The sequence below is a fragment of the Somniosus microcephalus genome, chromosome 8 (genome assembly GCF_052327205.1).
Source record: "Somniosus microcephalus isolate GS21.2 chromosome 8, FLI_Smic_1.0, whole genome shotgun sequence".
Lineage (NCBI taxonomy): Eukaryota > Metazoa > Chordata > Chondrichthyes > Squaliformes > Somniosidae > Somniosus > Somniosus microcephalus.
The window spans coordinates 216,174,946-216,196,591 of NC_140994.1; the positions used below are offsets into that span (position 1 = coordinate 216,174,946).

The window sequence follows — 21,646 nt, forward strand, 5'->3', positions numbered from 1 at the left end:
AGAGGACTGTCCAGGGCTTCGAGGCCGCTATGGAAAGGACTGTTCAGAGCTTCGGACAATCCCTGGAAAGGTCTGTCCAGGGCTTGTCCGAGGCAGTGGAATGGACTGCTCCGGCCTTGTCCGAAGCAATGGAAAGAACTGTCCAGGGCTTCTCCGAAGCACTGGCACCTGCCACACAGGTCCTCACTGCTGCCACGCAGTCACTTGCTGGCCTCATCCACACCCAGATTGAGGCAACCCGAACTCTCACTGCTGCCACCCTATCGGCATCAGCCAGGATCACCCCGGGCCCTTCCAGTACCACACGAGGCCAGGAATCAGTGGAGCAGTCGATTGTGGCGGATGATCCGAACCGGTCCCCTCAGAGAGCCAGTGTGTCGTACGACCAAGGTGCAGGTGCCCTCTCTCGGCAGGTGAGCATTGCTCATGCCACCGCTGGAACGTCTGCAGTGCAGCTGCCACCACCTGCACTGCACACTGCTTCCAGCCATGCCCAGTTCAAGCAGCCAGCTTCCTCGCCCTCCAAGCCCAGAGGTCGTCCAGGCCGTCCCTCAGGGGCTTCTGCGCTTCCAGACAGTCAGCAGGCATCCCCCAGCCTTGACGCCGCCACTGGGGTTCAATTACGTAGGGGCTGCAGGGAGGGAAGGGGCCGACTGCGAAAGAGAAGTCGGTCTCCATCAAGGAGCCAGCAGTAGAGGAAGGTGCTGAGACGTATCTTTCTCCAAATTCAAGGACGCCCTCACCTGTTGCGATTGTTTGTGATGGTTTGTTTAGTTTTGCGGCTTTGCCAGAGAGTTAACTGTTATTTTGTTAGTTATGGTTTCTGTTGACGTGACGTTGTTATGCTGGAAGAAAGCACTTTTTTGACAATAAAGAATTTTTTTTATTTACAATAGTACTCGTAACTATTTACAATCATGGTGGCCTTCATAGGCTTTGTACGAGCCAAAGTGCGCGGTACGAATGACACCCATCATGCCGTCAGAAGGGCCTAGAACCGAGTCCTTATGAGCCTCTGACGGACGGCCCTTCCAGTTTCAGGAGCCCTCCCATCTTCCTCCTCCTCCTCGTCCGCCTGCTCTTCCTCCTCCTCCTCGTCCGCCTGCTCTGCTGGACCTTGAGGGTCGGCTGGCATTGGCTGGGTTCGTCGAATGGCCAAGTTGTGGAGCATGCAGCAGACGACGACGATGCGACCAACTTGCTCCGGCGAGTACTGCAGGGCTCCCCCCGAATGGTCTAGACAGCGGAAACGCTGTTTGAGCACACCAATAGTGTGCTCCACAATGTTCCTGGTCGCCTGATGGCTGCTGTTGTAAAGCTCTTCTGCCGGGTTGGTGGGCAAACGGAGTGGGGTCATGAGCCATGGGCAGAGAGGATAGCCCTTGTCGCCAAGAAGCCAGCCTCGTGGGTGAGCCGAGCCCTCAAAAAGGTCAGAAACTGAGGTCTGCCGCAGGATGAACGCATCGTGTCTGCTCCCAGGGAATTGTGCGTTGGCTGCCATGATCATCTGCCGGTGGTCACAGACCAGCTGGACATTGAGGGAGTGGAACCCCTTGCGGTTGCGGAACTCCTCAGGATTCTGTAATGGCGCCCGCAAAGCCACGTGTGTGCAATCAATGGCCCCCTGCACCATGGGGAAGTCCGCAATAGCAGCGAAGCCCTGCGCGCGCTCCCCCTGCTTCTCCAGGGTCACAGGGAAGGTGATTAATTCACGCCTCCTTCTATAGAGGGCAGCTGTGACTTGCCGGAGGCAACAATGCACTGCAAATTGTGATATATTCGCGATGTCCCCAGTGGCTGACTAAAAGGATCCGCTGGCGTAAAAGTTGAGGGCAACAGTCACTTTGACGGCCACCGACAGAGAGGTCCTGCACCGTAGACGAGGCTGCAGATCTTCAGCAAGCAGGTGGCACAGCTCAGTCACAACCTCCTTACCGAATCTGAGCCTTCGCAGACACTGCTCCTCCGACATGGTAAGGTATGACACCTGCTGCCTGAAAACCCTTGCAGCGTATCGTCGGATTGGGCGACCTCCATTGCCCCTCCTCCTTCTGGCCAATCCCGGCCCCCTCTCCCGCCGTCTGTGCCCCTTCCAAATGTCCGGCCATGAGGACGTTCCCCTCCAAAGCAGCTCCCATTGCTATGCCAGACGGGCAAGACGCAGTAATGTCTAGCGCTCCAGCTGCTCCGGACAGGGCTTCAGGTCCCAAGTCTCCGAAGGCTAAATCAGAAAATTACTGTGCAACAGAAGTTCACCAACTATCTCCAGCAACGATCAGAATGAACAGGCCAAGTGGCTGCAGCTTTTATACTAGAGCTGTCCCCTTTAAATAGCGCCCCCCGACTCCGAGAAGGGCCTGGGAACGTTCCATCCAACTGTCACTAATAGTGCCAGGCGGAAAGGTTGCGGGCGCCACCGAATATCCGGTCAGGGGCGCCAAAAAGGCGTTGCACACTGAAATGGCGTCATGATCTGCCTGCGCACGCGGGCACGCGCAAAGAGTTAGCGCAGGCGCTAAAAGGATACTCAATATGGAAGGTCGCGCTATCTTCAGTGCGCCCGCCCGAACATTGGGTAACGCCCCAATTCTCGGGCTCTTTAGGCGCTAATCGCTGGCGCAACCAACCGAATTTCTAGGCCTTAGTCTCAGCTCCCCATGTGCAGCACCATGGAAGATTCACTAGTACCTTTTTAATTTTAAAATTTAGGGCACAACTTTGATTTAGAAATATTTTTAATTCCTACATCCACTGTACTAATTACACACCACACCTTATAATTACCCTCCTTAATGAGGAAGGTGGGCAACTTGAGGTTACAAGCAAATTATCCAAAGGAGAACACTTGCACAGTGCCAAAAGGGAGCATGCAGCTGGTTTGGTCTCCTCTTTCTTAGCCTTCTCCTGCTGAATGGCATTTCCCCTCCAACCTCCAAGCACCTAATTCTTCTCACTCTATCAAAGAAGAATGTAAGCCTCTTTTAAGTTTGGAATCAAATCTTAGTCAAAAAGATGATGTTCTAAAGATACTCGACGACCCATCCAAGGTGCTTACCAGTAAAAAAAAAATAGCATTTTACTGTACTCAAGCAAACTCCTGCATGCATTGAAGCCATATTTGCATACTTTTCAATAGACGTGCAACTGTATCCATATATTTGCTTTAAGTTCCAGTTCATTTTCATAAATTCACTTATGAACACAAGTAGTGCAGTTGAATGAAAATCATATGACTTCCTTAAGAACTCGTGAGTTTGACAGGCACTTAGACCGGAAAGAAATCTCTCTTGCAATGCACGATCATGTGATGAAACCACACACGAGGGGAAAAAAGACTGTGGTGCTTTAAAAGCTTCCAGTGCATATAAACAAGTTTGTGACACTACCAAACTATCGACCATTTGCATTTTTACCACATCAACACTTCCCAAAAAATTCCACTTTAATGCTTTTCTTAGCAAACAGATGGGTAGTGGATCAACACACACAAGCAGATTGTTTTTCATTCATCAGATCACAAATAAAATTCAGCAATTACACTTAATGCAATGAATCAACTTTGAGAAATTTCCACTATGAACACCTATGCTTTAATTGAGCCTGTACAGCATTAGGTCACAAGCTTCCAGATATATCGGAAACATGTGCGCATATATGCCTTTCATGTCCTTAGGATGTCCCAAAGCACTTCACACCTAATTACGCTTATTTTGTAGACCCCAACAGGAGACAGGACTGTAAACTTTTTAACCTGCCAGCATTAGTGGGAGCATTGCCGAGGGATTTTCTAACCGTGTTTTCTGCTGCTCGTTTGTACGACCCTGGTATGTCTCCAGCAGGTTTTCCAGTGGTGTGCCGCAGGGATCGGTGCTGGGTCCCTTGCTGTTTGCAGTGTACTTTAATGATTTAGATATGAATGTAGGAGGTATGATCAGTAAGTTCGTAGATAACACGAAAATTGGTGGAGTGGTAAGTAGCGAGGAGGGAAGCCTCAGGTTACAGGACGATATAGACAGGTTGGTCAGATGGGCAGAACAGTAGCAAATGGAATTTAACCCTGAAAAGTGTGAGGTGATGCATTTTGGGAGGACTAACAAGGCAAGGGAATACACAATGAATGGTAGGACCCTAGGGAGGACAGAGGATCAGAGGGACCTTGGTGTGCATGTACATAGATCCCTGAAGGCAGCAGGACAGGTAGATAAGGTGGTTAAGAAGTCATATGGGATACTTATATTCTATGCCTCGGCTAATGAAGGCAAGAGCAGGGAGGTTACGATGGAGCTGTACAAAATGCTAGTTAGGCCACAGCTGGAATACTGTGTGCAGTTCTGGTCGCCACACTATAGGAAGGATGTGATTGCATTGAAGGGGGTGCAGAGGAGATTCATCAGGATGTGACCTGGGCTGGAGTGCTTCAGCTATGAATCGAGACTGGACAGGCTGGGGTTGTTTTCCTTAGTGTAGAGAAGGCTGAGGGGGGACCTGATTGAGGTGTACAAAATTATGAGGGGCATAGATAGGGTAGATAGAAAGGAACTTTTCCCCTTAGTAGAGGGGTCAATAATCAGGGGGCATAGTTTCAAGGTAAGGGGCAGGAGGTTTAGAGGGGATTTGAGGAAACACTTTTTCACCCAGAGTGTGGTTGGAATCTGGAACTCACTGCCTGAAAGGGTGGTAGAGGCAGGAACCCTCACAACATTCAAGAAGCATTTAGATGAGCACTTGAAACGCCATAGCATACAAGGCTACGGACCAAGTGCTGGAAAATGGGATTAGAATAGACAGGGCTTGATGGCCGGCGCGGACATGATGGGCCGAAGGGCCTCTTTCTGTGCTGTACAACTCTATGAGGTGCACACCAAAATGGCCCCCAATTCAGGACACTGGATATTTGGGGGTGGTGGAAAGGAGGGGAAGAACACGCCATGCGCATGATTTGGAAATGTCTGCAAGATGCCCCAATTCTGGATCATCTTCCCAAGCTATCAAGTCATAACATTTTATAATGTATGTTTATTCCTAATTTATACTCCACCCTCAATGCAAACAGCTTATCCCATAAAAGGACATAGATGCCTGAGCCACTGGTTTTCTCCTATGGTCAATTCTCCTCCAAGACTGACCAGAAGCACAAATCAACAGTTGATAAACAGAGCAATTAAAAAAAATGTTTTCCACTCCCTATGCTCAATAGAATGCTTCAATTCCACATAGCTACCAATGAAAATAATGCAACTGCTGGGGGAGGGGGGGGGGGTGGTTGAGTGGCAGCCATCACTGGGATCTGAAGCATACAACTTTTCAATTAGGAGACAAAAGTTAAGTTATTGTCTCAAGTCTGGTTTCTGTAGCCTGGAAGACTACAGACCTAATTTAAAAAATGCAGGACTACATATTGCAAGATGGGTGGTTTACTCCTTTCCTTCTTCCTTCTCCTACCTGCTAAACAAACAAGCTGAGAAAAGGTTAACAAAAACTGAACTGAATGCAGAGATAATTTTTCACACTAGTACAGATCAGACTTGATGGACATCCATTAACCATTAGACAAAGACAAAAATAATTTATGACTTACTGAGGCTGAAGTTTCCTCAGTTTTCTTTGTCACTTTGGAGTCAAACAGAACATTTCTTCCTCGTCGTTCACAATCCTGATAGACAATAAGTCTTAGCTGGCTGGGGTTGAACTCTGGAGCAGGCCAGCTTGAAAGAAAATGGTGACACAGTGAGCGATAATTGTAATAAGTAAAACAAAAACTTGCATCCACAAGCCATTCATAAACTTCCCGCCACAGACCATTCTCTGCCCAAGATGGTGACATCCCAGAACTCTTGGTCCCAACACCAGTGTAATTTGCATTCTAATTTTCCTTGGCTCCTGCAAGGATGTGGCAGGAGCCAAGGAAAATTAGAAGGTCCCCCCTCAGCCTTCTCTGGCAACTGAAAACCAAGCCAAGATTAGGAGGGGATGTACGAAGAGAGAGAAGATAATCAATCAGAAACATGCTGACACAAGTCTGCTGTGCAAAGGCTTTTTCATCGTTATGGCATGCCAGGAAATTCCGTTAAAAAAAAAGTTGGAATGTTTATTCAGCACAATAATAATGACTTACTAATAATGATGATGAGCGTTCCCACCTATCCACCTTCTTTCTTTAGGCTGTGTTTCTCTCTTTTCAATATACTGGCAGAGGGTGCCTCTTTTGGCAGGATGATACATGAGGAGACCCAAGAATGGAAAGAAAATGCCTCACAAAAAGAGAGCCTGCCCTCATAAAAGTGAAAGGGAGGTTGTATTAAATGAGTTTTTGCTCTGTTATATTCCCCCAAAATTAGTTCTGAGAAGTAATAAAAATCACGTTATAAAATTAAAATTTTCATATTTAAGTGAAGACCCTATAATTACATTTATAAAACATGAATTTTTGTAATAATTGTATTATAATCATTAGTGGTTAGCTTTTAGTTAAATTGAAGTCACTGTTTTTTAAAAAAATGGAAGAGTCAAACTCGTTCATGTCCTACACACACACACACACTTAATTTCAGATCAGGATATTCAGCAATATATGCTTTTCATTTTATGTAACTTATGAACATACGAAAATGATGGTCAGGAAAAGACCTACTGGTCGATCAAGCCTGTCCTGCAAACTTCTATTCAGTAAATGCAGACAAAAAATAGTGAGCAAAATGTTCTTTCCATAAATTGCAAGGGCATTTGAACTTTTCAGCAGACTGCATGCTGGCGTTGACTAAATACAACATGCCACAAATTAAAATGTACTTTTTTTTTTACAAGAATGATACTAATAATGAACACTACTTTTGGAAGGTTTGTAAAGAAAGCTGTGAATCTGCTACTTTGGTCCTTCCTTTGAAACAGAGACACGAGCTACTTTCAGTAATTTGCTTCCCTCAGCCTGCAATGAATGCATGATTCCGAGGGGGCAGTTCTGCCACCTGTTCATATGCTTTTACCAATACACTTTCATAACCATTACTATGAAGTGCATGCGTACTGTTGCTTGGCCAATCCCTTCAATTTTCTCCATGTTTCTTCAGTGGTGGGGAAAAGAGGGATTAAATCACCTCTGTTTGGCATCCTTCTCCAATAGAAAATTAAAATCAGGTGATCACGATGAGGAAAATCATTAGAGTGGCCTGTGAACTCTGTGACACACTGCTTCCTGCCTCCCGCTCACCCCAGAAGCACTTTATGGCTGCTTCCTTCAGGTTTTTTTTGTCAAGAGATCATCTTCAACATGGAAATTTTCACTTGTTGAACTTCATGTATTTACAGATCAGGTTTAGGCTGTATGCAATGTGGTCACATTGTACTTAATATATTGATAACCTAGTGTGTTGCACTAACTACCTTGGTAAGCATGTACTTGCAGGAGTGAAAATGTGTAAGGGGGAGGGAGGGTGTTAAAGATTGCTGGCTATGAATCGGTGGTGAGGGAAACCTCTTCAGCCATGTCATTCCTTCGTTGTGGTTCAAGGGCACTGGAGCATCCTGGCAGATGATCAGTCCAAATTGGATAAGGAGGCATTTCCCTAATTACAATTGGTGGTTACACATCATTCAGATTGGCATACAACACAAAGGTGCTTTATCCACAATTATTGTGGGAATGAATGTACTTCACCATGACACAAAGATGCAACTTTTTGTCAACAGTGCAAATACAGGTTTTGACATACGTGTCCAGCAACCATGGAGCTGGATCTAAAGGGCTGGGGGGGGGGGGGGGGGGAGGGGTGGTGCAGGGGAGCTGGATGTAAAGGGCTGGGTGGGGGGGGGGGGGGGGCGCAGGGGAGCTGGATGTAAAGGGCTGGCGGGGGCAGGGAAGCTGGATCTAAAGGGCTGGGCAGGGGGATGTGAACGATTTGTATGGGAGGTTTTTGTGTACCCCTGAACTGGTATTTGGGAAAATTGAAAGCTGGGCCTAATCAAAAAATGAATGCAGTAGTGTATCCTTTTAGCCACAGCATCACCTAGATTCCTCTACCAGAGGGGTGGAATTTATGGAGTATAGCATTTTTAATGGAAGCTTTTGAATTGGCCTTCCGATACCCTACTGCATGCGGATCTGCCTCTACTTTTCCCCGGTTCCTCTTGCATTATGTAATAGTGTAGGCCTTATTCCCAAGCTTGCTTAACACCTTCTTGTATTATCTGCTGCCATGGTGGAAAACGTGGTTAACCAAATGCAAAGTGTTCTGTAGGAGAATACTTGCTTGTGCTGCGAGGGATCATTTTGAGCTGCAATTTGCAAAGTATTGCTGGGTCCTTGATGTAGTACAGTATTTGATTTGGAGACTGCACATGGTAGAACTAAGCCAGCTAGTACAGGGAGAACCTGGCTCACTGTGCCTATGCCCTTCTCGGGTCAAGTTAGGACTTCACTTTAACTGACCAAAGATGTGCAGGTTAGGTTGATTGGCTATGATAAAATTGACCCTTAGTGTTAGGGGGATTAAATACGTGGGGTTACGGGGATAGGGTGGGATGTGTGTTGGTGTAGGGGTTACGGGGATCGGGTGGGATATGTGTCGGTGCAGGCTCGATGGGCCGAAATGGCCTCTATCTGCACTGTGGGGTTTCTGTGATTCTGTGACCACTTCTGGGATCGCTCCTGGTTGCCAATGTAATGTATATATACCTTAAGGGAGAGAACTACTTTTTACAGCTCCTGTATACTGTAGTACCGGCAGTGACCACACCTGTATATAAACCGTGAGTAGTGATCTGTACAGTTGGTTCTAGAGTAACCCTCATTCAGTAAACACCTGTTGAATCGTTCCCTGCAGTCTGCTGTCTGATTATTGAAGGACACAACATTAAGATACACGGACATAACAGCCAAAGGGGGAGAGAAAGCCAACATATCCAAAACATACTCATAGTCAGGCTGTTCTGAGGGGAGGGGGAGAAGAGGGCCACAAAGATCAACACCACAAAAAACACTTATTTTTTTAAAAAAAGGGCATTTTGGCCCCTATAATACTATTGCACTAAAACTGTAGGGAATAAAAATACATTTTCTTTCCAAATACTGAAAGCATTTTGGAAGCAAACTTTCACGACAATCACCATTAATGTGCATTCATTAAAAAAAATAGGATAAGGCACCTGCTTGTCCACCATTTTGATTACACGAGCATTTTTTTTCTTTTTTTTTCTTTTTGAGTACACCAGCATTTTGAGCGACACTCTCTGTGCTGTCCTGATATATTATTCATTGAGGAGCTGCACTTTAACCAAAGCAACAGTTCAGCAAATAGTATGATAGCAAAATACTGCAGATGCTGGAAATCTGAAATAACAACAGAAAATGCTGGAAAAACTCAGGTGGTCAGGCAACATCCGTGGAGAGAAAATAGAGCCAACGTTTCGGGTCAAACCCTTTAGTACAGGCATGGGAAGGCAAGGAAAGAGATTTCTAAAATTGTGAATTTGGGGTGTAGCACCCTGAACAAGTTTGCTTTACATATGTCAGTAAAGATAATTGTGTGAAACATTTCAGTTGTGATGAAAGTGCCTGATTAATGGTAGATTATCAGGCAGTGTTTAGTAAAAATGTGTATTTTTAGTAGAAACAAACAAATGCTCCTTTTAGCAGTATAATATTTCTCAGCCATGGATTGAAACAGATGCAGAGAGTTGCATGCTTAGCACAGGAAAGTTGAGGGGAATAAACAAGCATATTGTATTAAATGAATTCAGTAGAACGCTGGCATAGCACAAAGCTAGAGATTCATGTTGCACAGAGCACTACTTTCATAGTTAACATTTACAGCTTTCCTGCCCACTCATCTGCTTGATCTATTACAGTGTTGCTTGCATTTTCCATTCAGAACCAACTGCAACATCCTACTGCTTCTTAAAAATAAAAAAAATTGGGCACTGAGTGGCATAGAGTTAGGACAGTTTGTTTCTCTTCTCTCTACCCCGCCCCACCCAACCAATTCTAAAACCAGAGTTGATATAATCAAGAGCGATGGAAGGAAGTCTCCTCTTTCATCTTGATGCAAGGGTCCAGCACCAAATGAGTTTGGGCAGTCCGAATTCAGTAACCAGTGCACTCGGACTGTCGTGTATTGATTGCGAGTTTGACACCAGTCAATACAGTAATGTAATGTGCGAGTTTAACACCAGTTAATACGGTAATGTAATGTGCAATGCATTATGGGAATTACCCGGGAAAGCTGCAGTCAGCCATTTTACCAATAAAGATCACAGTTATAAGCCTGTCTGCCTGACTCTGATTTAATTCGACGTATCTACATGCTTGATTGAACGTATTAAAGCATAGATACAACACGGACAAACCGTGCAAAACACAATTCAGCACAAACTGTTGGTCTCATCCAAAGGCACCATTAAGATGGCTGGTACAGGAAGGAGGAAAACGTCACACTGAAAGAGGCAGTCTTCTTAGATTGGGGTAGAGCAGAGGGAGTTTTGTGCTGCATTTATTTTACAGCGTTGCCTCCTGAAATAATTTTGCAATACTAGTTTTAGATTGTGGGGTGGTTTCTGCATCGGCTGGATTCACCAGCACATACACGGAGCACTTTAGCCATCAGTGGCCAAAATCTCTCTTGCTCGACTAGCATGTCACTTTGGATATAGGGTGCCACTGGAAGCCCAAGATGTCAGAGGGGCAGGCCAAAACATCTCATTTGGTTTGTGCTACACTGCCTCCAGTGGCATCACATTTAGTTTGTTAACAACTTTAGGGCTGTGCCGGTGACAAAGCAAAGGCACTATTTGTCCGTGTTTGAATGTACTATAGATAGCAGTGCCCGACGCTGGGTGCCAAAAGTGGAAAAAGTCTATTTCCCAGCATTGATGTCCCTCACTTTGATCAGCTTAAAGATGCAGCGATGAAGTATTTCAGTTCCAGCACAATCAGATTAGATCTGGTCAACCAAGTTCTGTTATAACCACCCTTCAATATGTAAACCATCAGGTAAATTATTTAAAATCTACAAGCAGATTTAAAAACCCGAGAGAAGCAGCCAGTGAGAATTAGCTGATGATAAAAGCAGCATTGCAGTGTGTGCATTGTACAACTCCCAGTACCATTAATCCTCTCGGGGTCCTTTTCCAAAAGACTCTGGCTTTGCCAATCCAGCACACAAGATACCCATTTTTCCTTAGGTGTTAACTTTTCCCCAAGTACCTGTACAATGCTATGCAAGTCCAACAACAAATCACTTTGAGAATCAGGAAGCATTCCCCAGTTACTGTAGGGCTCACACAGAGTACAACACAATTTCAGTGAATAAAATGTAAAAAGCAACATTTTCTACTGTTTAAACTAAAGTGTCAACCTCTCACCCCTTTCCAAGTTGCAAGCAAGGAATATTTCCAAAAGTGTAGGTTCAGTATAACAGAAAAAGCTTTCATAAACAATATTAGCTGCTGTTCCCAACATTAAAAAATTAAAAGAATTCCATAAGAAGCTCTTGCCTAACAATGCGAGAAAATTTAATGCACAAGTTCTAGATTAACAATTTTATTTGAAAAAAAATTACCTGGGTAACATTGTCCTGTTGGCAAGCCCGGCAATGTAATCCACAGAAAGGTTCTTTGCTTGCTAACCCTTCCTAATAATAGCTCTGTATTAGGTTCATCCTGAAGCACAAGGCTGTCAGGTGACACACAGAGAGATGTGAACAGCACTCTGTCAAAGGTAATTCCATGTCCAACCGCATAAACTGCACAAGAGCTTACAATTGTCTAGATTCTCAGAGACTTGGTTACAGCAGATACCGTTTAGTTTAATCTCATCACGAACTATAAAACATTACGTGTTTCCAGATCAGAGCTCCTCAATGTTGCTTACAGCAGTGTACTCTAGTTCCCAAACGGTCAGGCAGTCGGATAATTAGCAGAAGAAGCCTCCAGCTCTCTCCCCCTCTCCCCAGCACATTTCTTGATGCATCAGGATGCCTTGAATCTACAGCACTGATAGGCAGCCTCTGTTGACTCAAGAAAACGGGCACTAATAGCAATCATGTGATCTGACTCGGTGTACCACCTGGGTCTACACAGAAGCCTGCCAACCAATCCCTGCATTAGCAAGCGCCCCAGAGCCCGCACTCTTCCAATCGAACCCTCTACTTTCCATCATTTCACTCAGTAACAAAAACCCTGTACATTCACCCAGCTGAACACAACGGCACTTGTTCAATGTCCTTTGTCTAACACAATACAATAAATAAGATGCAGTTTACCAAACAATCCTATGCAATACTGGCTGGTACTGAGTTTTTTTCTTCTTTCAAAACAAACCATAAAAACAAACTATACTTCAATTTTTGACTAATGCTATCATTTTTTTCCTTTTCTGAAATTAATTAGTAATTGAACAACACTACTAAAATCATGGCAATCAATCCACTCAGGACATGGTTTATTTAATAATCATCGAGAGGTTAAGAAACAAATCAGTTAAAAAAAGATCCTCCTTCCTGCCGACAACCCCATTAAGGCGCAAGTTGTCCTCAAAGAATGGAAAGAGGTTTAGTACACGAGGAGACGGACAGCAAATATAAATGCAACTACGGTGCACAGCATTTTAAAAGAACACAAGGGAAACACACTCCATGGTCTATGGTAGAATAAACTAGGTCATTGTGAGTTTTTGCAGCATAGTTCAGTAATTACCTAATCTAGGTTCAAAGAAGAAATGTCGTCAAAATGGAGAGTTGCACAGGTAGGCTCAGATGCTGGAATAGCTTGCTTCCAACAACAATGGAGCAAATGCATTGCCAGTGCTGTATCATGAAAAACTCTATGATGAACAGAAATTATAGTGATCACAACACATAATTGATGGCACAGCAGTGTTAACATGCAGTCAATGTCATTGTGTATACTGTATTGTGCTGACTTACAAGTAGTGGTGGTGTAAGACTTTTCCATGCTGGATACCATAGCCACTTCAGTACATCTGCTTCAACTACATGGACAACCTCAAGAAGCGTTAATCACTTGCACTAGGATGGGCTGTGGTGCATCTGATCTTTCAACAACAAAAAGTTACATTTATATATCGCCTTTAACGTAGTAAAATGCCCCAAGGTGCTTCACAGGAGTGTTATCAAATGAAATTGGAGGCCGAGCCACGTAAGAAGATATTCAGACAGATGACCAAAAGCATGGTCAAAGAGGTAGGTTTTAAGGAGCTTCTTAAAAAGGAAGAGAGGGAGGTACACCCACAAAAAAGTAGACCCAGATCATATTACCTTGTACAAGCAAATCTCAAGAGGTTTTTTTTTTTGTTTTTTGTTTTTTTTTGAGTGAGCCAGTTGCTATATTTCTGCTATCAACATTCAAAAAGTTGTAGCCATTCCTTTCTATCCTACCAAAAATAAATACATCTGCTCCTCCTCCTCCTCCAGGGCCCACACCTCTTATGGCCAGAAGGACAGAGTGGGCAGCCTGCAACTAATGCTGCTTTTGGCTGGCCACTAAAACAAGTACAAAAACAAACTGGTACAGGTGACCCATCTCAACCTCTGTCCCCACCCAGAGACACAGCATTGGGATTCAAACGAGAGTTACTGCTGCATTGGGAAACGTGGGCTTCAACCTCTTAGCTACCAGTTTGGTCATTGCTTTAATTTTCTATTCCACTTTTAAATAAAAAAAGTTGATTCCTCTTATATTGCCCCAGATCATTCTCCAACAACAGGCAAAACATATCACTTAATTTTTCTGCACTCAAGGCAAGGAGTATCAGTGATTTACCACTTTTGACAGCCAGTATCAGCCTCAAGTACTTCCACCCAAGTCGGATGGAAAGGCAAGCTCTCTCTATTGTGCTGCAGAAGTTTGTTTTGTAATCCCAGTTTTTGAAACCTTCTATTTTCACAGACATTTTTAGGATCTTTACAAGAGAAATTGTTAATTTTGTGCTAAATTCTGGACAGTTCTGTGCTATGGACTATATCAGGCTAGAATGAGACTGTCAAAATAATGTCAAAAGGTAAATCATGCTGGACTAATCTACTGGAATTTTTTGAGGATGTAACTGGTAAAATAGATACGGGAGAACCAGTGGATGTGGTGTATTTGGACTTTCAGAAGGCTTTCGATAAGGTCCCACATAAGAAATTAGCGTGCAAACTTAAGGCACATGGGATTGGGGGCAAGGTATTGACTTGGATAGAGAACTGGTTGGCGGACAGAAAGCAAAGAGTTGGAATAAACGGGTCGTTTTCCGAGTGGTAGGCAGTGACTAGTGGGGTACCGCAAGGATCAGTCCTAGGACCCCAGCTGTTCACAATATATATTAATGATCTGGACGAAGGAATTGGATGTAATATCTCCAAATTTGCAGACGACACAAAGCTGGGTGGGAGGGTAAGCTGCGAGGAGGATGTCGTGAAACTCCAGTACGATTTGGACAGGTTGGGTGATTGGGCAGAAGCATGGCAAATGCACTATAATGTGGATAAATGTGAGGTTATCCACTTTGGTGGCAAAAACAGGAAGGCAGATTATTATTTGAATGGCAATAGATTGGGAGAAGGGGAAGTGCAAAGAGACCTGGGTGTTATTGTGCACCAGTCGAAGGTAAGCATGCAGGTGCAGCAGGCGGTTAAGAAGGCAAATGGTATGTTGGCCTTCGTAGCAAGAGGGTTCGAGTACAAGAACAAGGATATCTTGCTGCAGTTGTACAGGGCCTTGGTGAGACCGCACCTTGAGTATCGTGTGCAGTTTTGGTCACCTTACCTGAGGAAGGACGTTCTTGCCATGGAGGGAGTGCAGCGAAGATTCACCAGGCTGATACCTCAGATGGCAGGAATGACGTATGAGGAGAGATTGTGTCGATTGGGCTTATACTCACTGGAGTTTAGAAGATTGAGAGGGGATTTCATCGAAACCTATAAAATTCTGTCAGGTCTGGACAGACTAGATGCAGAAAGGATGTTTCTGATGGCCGGGGAGTCCAGAACCAGGGGTCATAGTCTAAGGATAAGGGGTAAGCCATTTAGGACTGAAATGAGGAGGAATTTCTTCACCCAGAGAGTGGTGAACCTGTGGAATTCTCTGCCACAGAGGGTGGTGGAGGCCAGTTCATTAAATATATTTCTTGAGGCTAAAGGGATCAAGGGATATGGGGAGAAGGCAGGGACAGGGTACTGAATTTGGATGATCAGCCATGATCTCATTGAATGGCGGAGCAGGCTCGAAGGGCCGAATGGCCTACTCCTGCTCCTATCTTCTATGTTTCTATTAGGAATCTTTAAACAGGTAGCACTGGGAGACATTTCCCAACACGAGCAGTTTGATTCATACATAGCATGGAGGTAAAACAGTCAGAAGAGAGCTGCTGGACACACACAACAAAGAAAGAGAGGTTCTAAAATACCATGGCAATACACATGCCATAATTTTTGGACTAAATATATGAATCTATTTTTAAAAAATCTCCAACAAACTCCCTGTAGTTTCGAGGGCCCATCTGGAGACCCTGCACTGCCGAGAAGTGGTGTGTTTTCAGAATTCTGCTAATGCCATTTTTGGAGCAGAATTGGGGAAATGGAACCTATACCCTTCTCATTCGATGATACTGTGCAACAACTTGTGCACCATTTCACAGAATCACAGAAACCCCACAGTGCAGATAGAGGCCATTTCGGCCCATCGAGCCTGCACCGACACATATCCCACCCGATCCCCGTAACCCCACGCATTTAATCCCCCTAACACTAAGGGTCAATTTATCATAGCCAATCAACCTAACTCACACATCTTTGGACTGTGGGAGGAAACCGGAGCACCCGGAGGAAACCCACACAAACACGGGGAGAATGTGCAAACTCCACACAGACAGTCGCCCGAGGCCGGATTCGAACCCGGGTCCCTGGCGCTGTGAGGCAACAGTGCTAACCACTATTCCATCATTGTTAATAAAATATATCAAGGTTTTTCATCCTGTCAGGCCAGTTTCCGTATGTCATTGTTCAAACAGGATGAAAAAGCAATCCTGACTACAGACTACAGCTACTCTCCCATTAATGCCAATCTGCAATCAAAACACTAAAATGAAACAGGTTGACCAGTGTCAACCTTTCCTTTATCCTCTCAAGAGAAAGCAATTCACTTCAACCTAAAGTTCCTGAATGGCTCGGCTGATGAATGGAACAAAACATTAGCAAGCTAAGTGACATTTTAGTGAGAGGCTCTTGGGCTCCCAAACCGTAGGTGGATATTAAAAGCAGTCACTCATCAATGCCATCCGGTATCACACATTTGTTTCTCATACACTAAGCATTCAAATGTTTTAAACATACACACATACCTGTTTTAAAAAGCATATTTTAGATAATGAGTGCACAGAATGTTTGGCTATGCATACACTGGTTTAACAAATTCTATTAAATAACCGAAATCGATCTGGAAGATTTTGCAGTAGGTTTTAACTAATTTGCATTCCTTGCAACTCATGTTAGATTGCACTAACACACTTGCCCATACAGAAAGCTTTTAAGTGCATTCCAAACAGCATTGTAATTAAGGTGTGTTGTGTCTATCCAGCTCATGTGACTCAACTCATGTGATGTGACTCAATGTCACAAGATAGAGACCAGCTGTGGGGAAAAAAAAACAAGGATACAAGTCCTGAACTTTTGATTACGATAAGGTGCATATGTTTACAGCCCAGGCAAACTATTCTTCCTCTGTCTTTAGTCTACCTTTTGACATGATGTATTTTGCAATAGTTTAAAAAACATTCTAAAAAAGGCAAAATAGACTGGATATATTTTGCAAAATGTTTTACACATTTTCTGCTGGGGAATGTACTCACTTTTAACTGAGAAGGTAAAAAAAAAACTCCTATTTCGTGTCTCCTTGGGGAATTTGAATGGGGATCAGGAACTAACGTGTATAAATTATGTTATGGCACAGCACACTAATGTACTTTTTCACCTTACTCTGACCAGCTCCTATTTAAAGATTACTGGGGGGGGGGGGGGTGGAGAAAGAGGAGAGAGTGGGAAGTACTGTACTTGATACACAGCAACTCCCACAGGTGAACACTGCCAAAGGCTCTGATCTACTTGGTAGGTTGGCAAGCTGCCATTGAGTAATATATTTTAAAATGCTATATATATAAAAAAAAGTACACATACCTACCTTTGCACAGTACTCATGGTAGTCAGCAGAGATGCTTTGCATAAATCCCCCTCTTTGCTGTGCAGTGCCCATATTCTGCCTCAGGGCAAAAATACTTGGTTGAAACATTAGCCTGAACACAATTGTGCACCTTTTAGGTACCAGTTTCAAAGCGATACTGAGAGAAGGCTGGGAGCTGGACAGCTACCCTCTCAACTGGGGACATTGTGTGGAATAGAAGGGCCTATGAAAGGAGAGGGGAGGATATGTTTTCTTTAAAAATGACATTTTTAAACACTGAATTTAGTACCTGAAAAGTGGCTTCTGTGAAATTATTTGTGTGTGTTATGGGTAAACATTGTCTTTCTTGCCACCGTCTCCCGCCAAGGTTCACATGCCTCCTACATCTGAAAGAGTCCTTCGATTTTACTCTCTTACCAGGCCACTGCCTGTACCACTCTTGGCCAGCAGGAGACACGGGAATGTCATTTGTAGAAACCACGGTGGAAAAATTCGGTATCGATCATTTTGGGGCGCTAATAGCAGCCGGGTGCAAAATTTAGCGCCTGCCGCAAATTATCGTCGGTGACCGTGAAATTTGTCTCCAGCGCCCCTGGAGGTGATTGCAGCGCTACACACCTCTCTTAGGGCGCTAACGTCAGGGAATGGGGCGCTACCTCAGGAGCGCTACTCAAGCTCGGGCGCTGTCAATTACCTTGTACTCAAGACAGACTGGCGCCTTCCAGTTCTTAAAGGGGAGGGTCAATCATGCTACACAGCCTCACCCTGCTCATTGCTGCGTTTGACCTGGGCCTGCAAGGAGGTGCAAATCTTCAGCAACGATTATCATGGCTGCTCAGAGGCCCAGGGAGAGCACTCGCCGGTTTAGCGACCAGGCATTGGAGGCTCCGATTGTCGCTGTGGAATGCCAACGGGCAGTGCTGTTCCCAGACACTGGCAAGAGGCCATTGCCCTAGGAGTTCACAAGGGTGTGGAGGGAGGTGGCCCATTATAGTCATAGAGTCATACAGCACAGAAAGAGGCCTTTGGCCCATCGCGTCCGCGCCGGCCATCCATCCCTGTCTAATCTAATCCCATTTTCCAGCATTTGGTCCGTAGCCTTGTATGCTATGGCATTTCAAGTGCTCATCCAAATGCTTCTTGAATGTTGTGAGGGTTCCTGCCTCTACCACCCTTTCAGGCAGTCGTGTCATCTGCGAATTTATTGATCATACCTTTTACATTCACATCCAAATCATTAATGTAGACCACAAACAGCAAGGGACCCAGCACCGATCCCTGCGTTACCCCACTGGACACAGGCTTCCAGTCACAAAAACAACCTTCGACCATCACCCTCTGCCTTCTGCCACTAAGCCAGTTTTTGATCCAATGTGCCAAGGCACCCTGGATCCCATGGGCTCTTACCTTCCTGACCAGTCTCCTATGCGGGACTTTATCAATAGCCTTACTGAAATCCATGTAAACCACATCCACTGCACTACCATCATCCACACACCTAGTCACCCCCTCGAAAAATTCAATCAAATTGGTCAGACATGATCTTCCCTTGACAAAGCCATGCTGACTATCCCTGATTAATCCTTGCCTCTCCAAGTGGAGACTAATTCTGTCCCTCAGAATTTTTTCCAATAATTTCCCTACCACTGATGTTAGGCTCACTGGCCTGTAATTCCCTGGTTTATCCCTACTACCCTTCTTGAATAATGGTACTACGTTAGCTGTCCTCCAGTCCTCTGGCACATCCCCTGTGGCCAGAGAGGTTCTGAAAATTTGTGTCAGAGCCCCTGCAATCTCCTCCTTTGCCTCACACAGCAGCCTGGGATACATTTCGTCCAGGCCTGGGGATTTATCCACTTTTAAGCCTGCTAAAACCGCTAGTACCTCCTCCCTCTCGATGCTAATATGTTCAAGTATATCACAGTCCCCCTGCCCGATTTCTATGTCTACATCGTCCTTCTCCATAGTGAACACAGATGTAAAAAATTCATTAAAAACCCCACCTACATCTTCTGGCTCCACACACAGATTGCCACTTTGGTCCCTAATGGGCCCTACTCTTTCCCTAGTTATCCTCTTATGTATCATTCAAGAGCCTGGTCAAAAGAACTCGCACACAGTGCTGCAAGAAGTTCAACAACCTCACTTGGGTGGGACAGGGTGAGTAGATGCTTGAAATACCTCTACATGCCACCATCTCAACCTCACTCTGTGCACAGACGGTATAAAGTACAAAATCCCCAACAACTATGCCCATCTACTGAATGTCACATCCACATCTCACACTTTGCAAACATTAATGGCTATTCAACTATGGTAGGCACATCTGCCAAACACATGGCTGCACACTCACTCACACGCTGTCCTTTTTCTTGCAGGTCAAGCATTCTCATAACAGGAGGGAGCAACAACGCACGGGAGGAGGTCAGGCGGAGCTGCACCCCCTCACACAACTGGAGGAGCGAGTTCACAGACTAATCGTGAGCCATGTCGTGGGCGCTGTGGCAGTCGGAGAGGTTGGCCCCCTTGAGGACAGCAACGGTATGTTCCTCATCTCTCTCATACCACTTACCCCTCACAACACCAGCCTTTCCCACTTTCCATCTAACTATACTGTCTCCAGTCTTTGCTCCCTTTGACCCTCTGCCCTCACATTAAAGCCACTCTTGGACATTCCTGCTTTCAGATAGTGAGCCACCATCTGACCAGCCTCCCAGTGGCAGCGACGCGGGAGAGGATCAGGAACACCAAGCCGGAGTCTCACCGCCTGCGTCTCCGGAGGGCGAGAGGTCTGATAATGGGGCCACACGGTCACTCGAGGGGAGATGAAATGCCTCTGATGTGGGTGAAGCTCCGGGACCCAGCAGGCTGCAGCAACGCCATGGGGGAAGGGAAGCTCGGGGGCCATCTCCCCGGAGGGCGAGTACACGCACGAGTTCTGTTGCACAGGACTCGGATGAGGACCTCAATATAGCGGCCATGAATACTCAGGTGATGAGCATGCACACTGAGCTCATGGATGCAGTGGCAAGAGTGCCCGACAGCATGGATGCACTGGCTAGGAGCGTGGAGGAGTCCGCCGCCAGCACAGCTGTCAACTGTGCACAAACCCTTGAACCCATCCTTGCCTCGTTGCAGAGGATGGTTGACTTGGGAAAAAAACCTGGGGACCCAGACCCCATGCTGTGTGTAATGGGTGAGGTGGCAGCATCTATTGCAGCACAGGCTGACGCAACACAACGGCTTAGTGCTGGAATGGAGTCAGTGCTTGGTGGCATCCAATGTCAGACTGCTTTCATGCAGTCTCAGATTGATGCCACGCAAGCGCTGACTGCTGCCATCGTCGCTGGGTCACCCACAGTCCACCGGGGATCTCACGGTGCCACAGCAGGCCATCAATCTGTGTTCGAGCAGATTGCTCCGGATGCTGCGGTTCTCCCCCGGGGGATTGGCAGTGTTTCGGTCGAGCAGGAAGGTGCTGTCCTCTCTCAGGATGACAGCATTCCTGGTGCCACCTGTCACTCCGCCATTGCACTTGCCACCGCCTGTAACCCAGCCAGCCCAGACTGCTACTGCCCATGCAGAGTTGGTGCAGTCTGCAGCCGAGCCCTCCAGGCCCAGTCTCTGGATCAGAGATTCAACAGCCTTCCACCCAACTTGCTGCAGCCACATGACGGAGGAGTAGGGTGGGGGGGGGGGGGGGGGGGGGGGGAAAGTGTGCAGGGGACGAAGATCATTGAAGAAGGCCGAATAACTAAAAATGTTCTAACATATGAGGGGAGTGTTTGTAACAAAGTTGGATGTGTATGTAAATATATTGTTCACTTTGTTGAGACTTATCTTGATGTGGTAAGAATCAGTTTTGTTTGTTAATGAATTGTGTTTGTTTGTTATTGGTTGTGCTTAATAAGACACAAGTTGTTGAGAAAAATAATTTTTTTTTATTGAACTTTCCTCATGTTACTCATTGGAGCTTTGCCCAGTAATAGGGGCTGCGGGATGGCTGTAATGTGCTTGTTGATCCCAAAAGCCATCTTCACTGTCATTCATCAGAAGCACTGTCTTATGAAGTGTTCACGAATGGTCCTTGTAGAAGCAACATTGAGCGCCTCCCTCCCACGTTGTTGTTGCTCCTCCTCCTCTTCCTCCTCCTGAGGCGGTGCACCAATCCCTGGTGGCAATGGCTGGGTCCTCTGAATTGTGAGGTTGTGCAGCATGCAGCACACAATGGAAACTGAGACTCGATCGGGGGAGTACTGCAGGGCTCCTCCAGAGTCGTCAAGACACTGGAACCGTTGCTTCAGCACGCCGATCGTCTGTTCAATGAGGTTCCTGGTGGCGCTATGGCTCTCATTGTATGCGACCTCAGCAGAGTGTTGGAGTTACGGAGCGATGTCATCAGCCAGATGCAGAGTGGATAACCCTTGTCCCCGAGGAGCCAGCCACAAGGGTGATGCGGTGGTTGGAACAGGTCTGG

General features: G+C 45.7%; 1 protein-coding gene across 5 annotated transcripts in view; it reads right to left on the reverse strand.

Annotated features, from left to right (window-relative positions):
• Window positions 1–21,646, reverse strand: part of fnip1 (folliculin interacting protein 1) — a 131,054-nt gene that overhangs the window by 68,927 nt on the left and 40,481 nt on the right. For 3 of the 5 annotated variants that reach the window (XM_085995711.1, XM_085995715.1, XM_085995712.1), the window contains exon 2: window positions 5,579–5,705. In XM_085995711.1, the coding sequence (XP_085851837.1) occupies window positions 5,579–5,705 (127 nt within the window). Of the gene's footprint in view, window positions 1–5,578; window positions 5,706–6,115; window positions 6,416–11,552; window positions 15,587–21,646 lie in introns of those variants that run through there. The other 2 variants (XM_085995716.1, XM_085995713.1) reach the window with 2 other exon arrangements.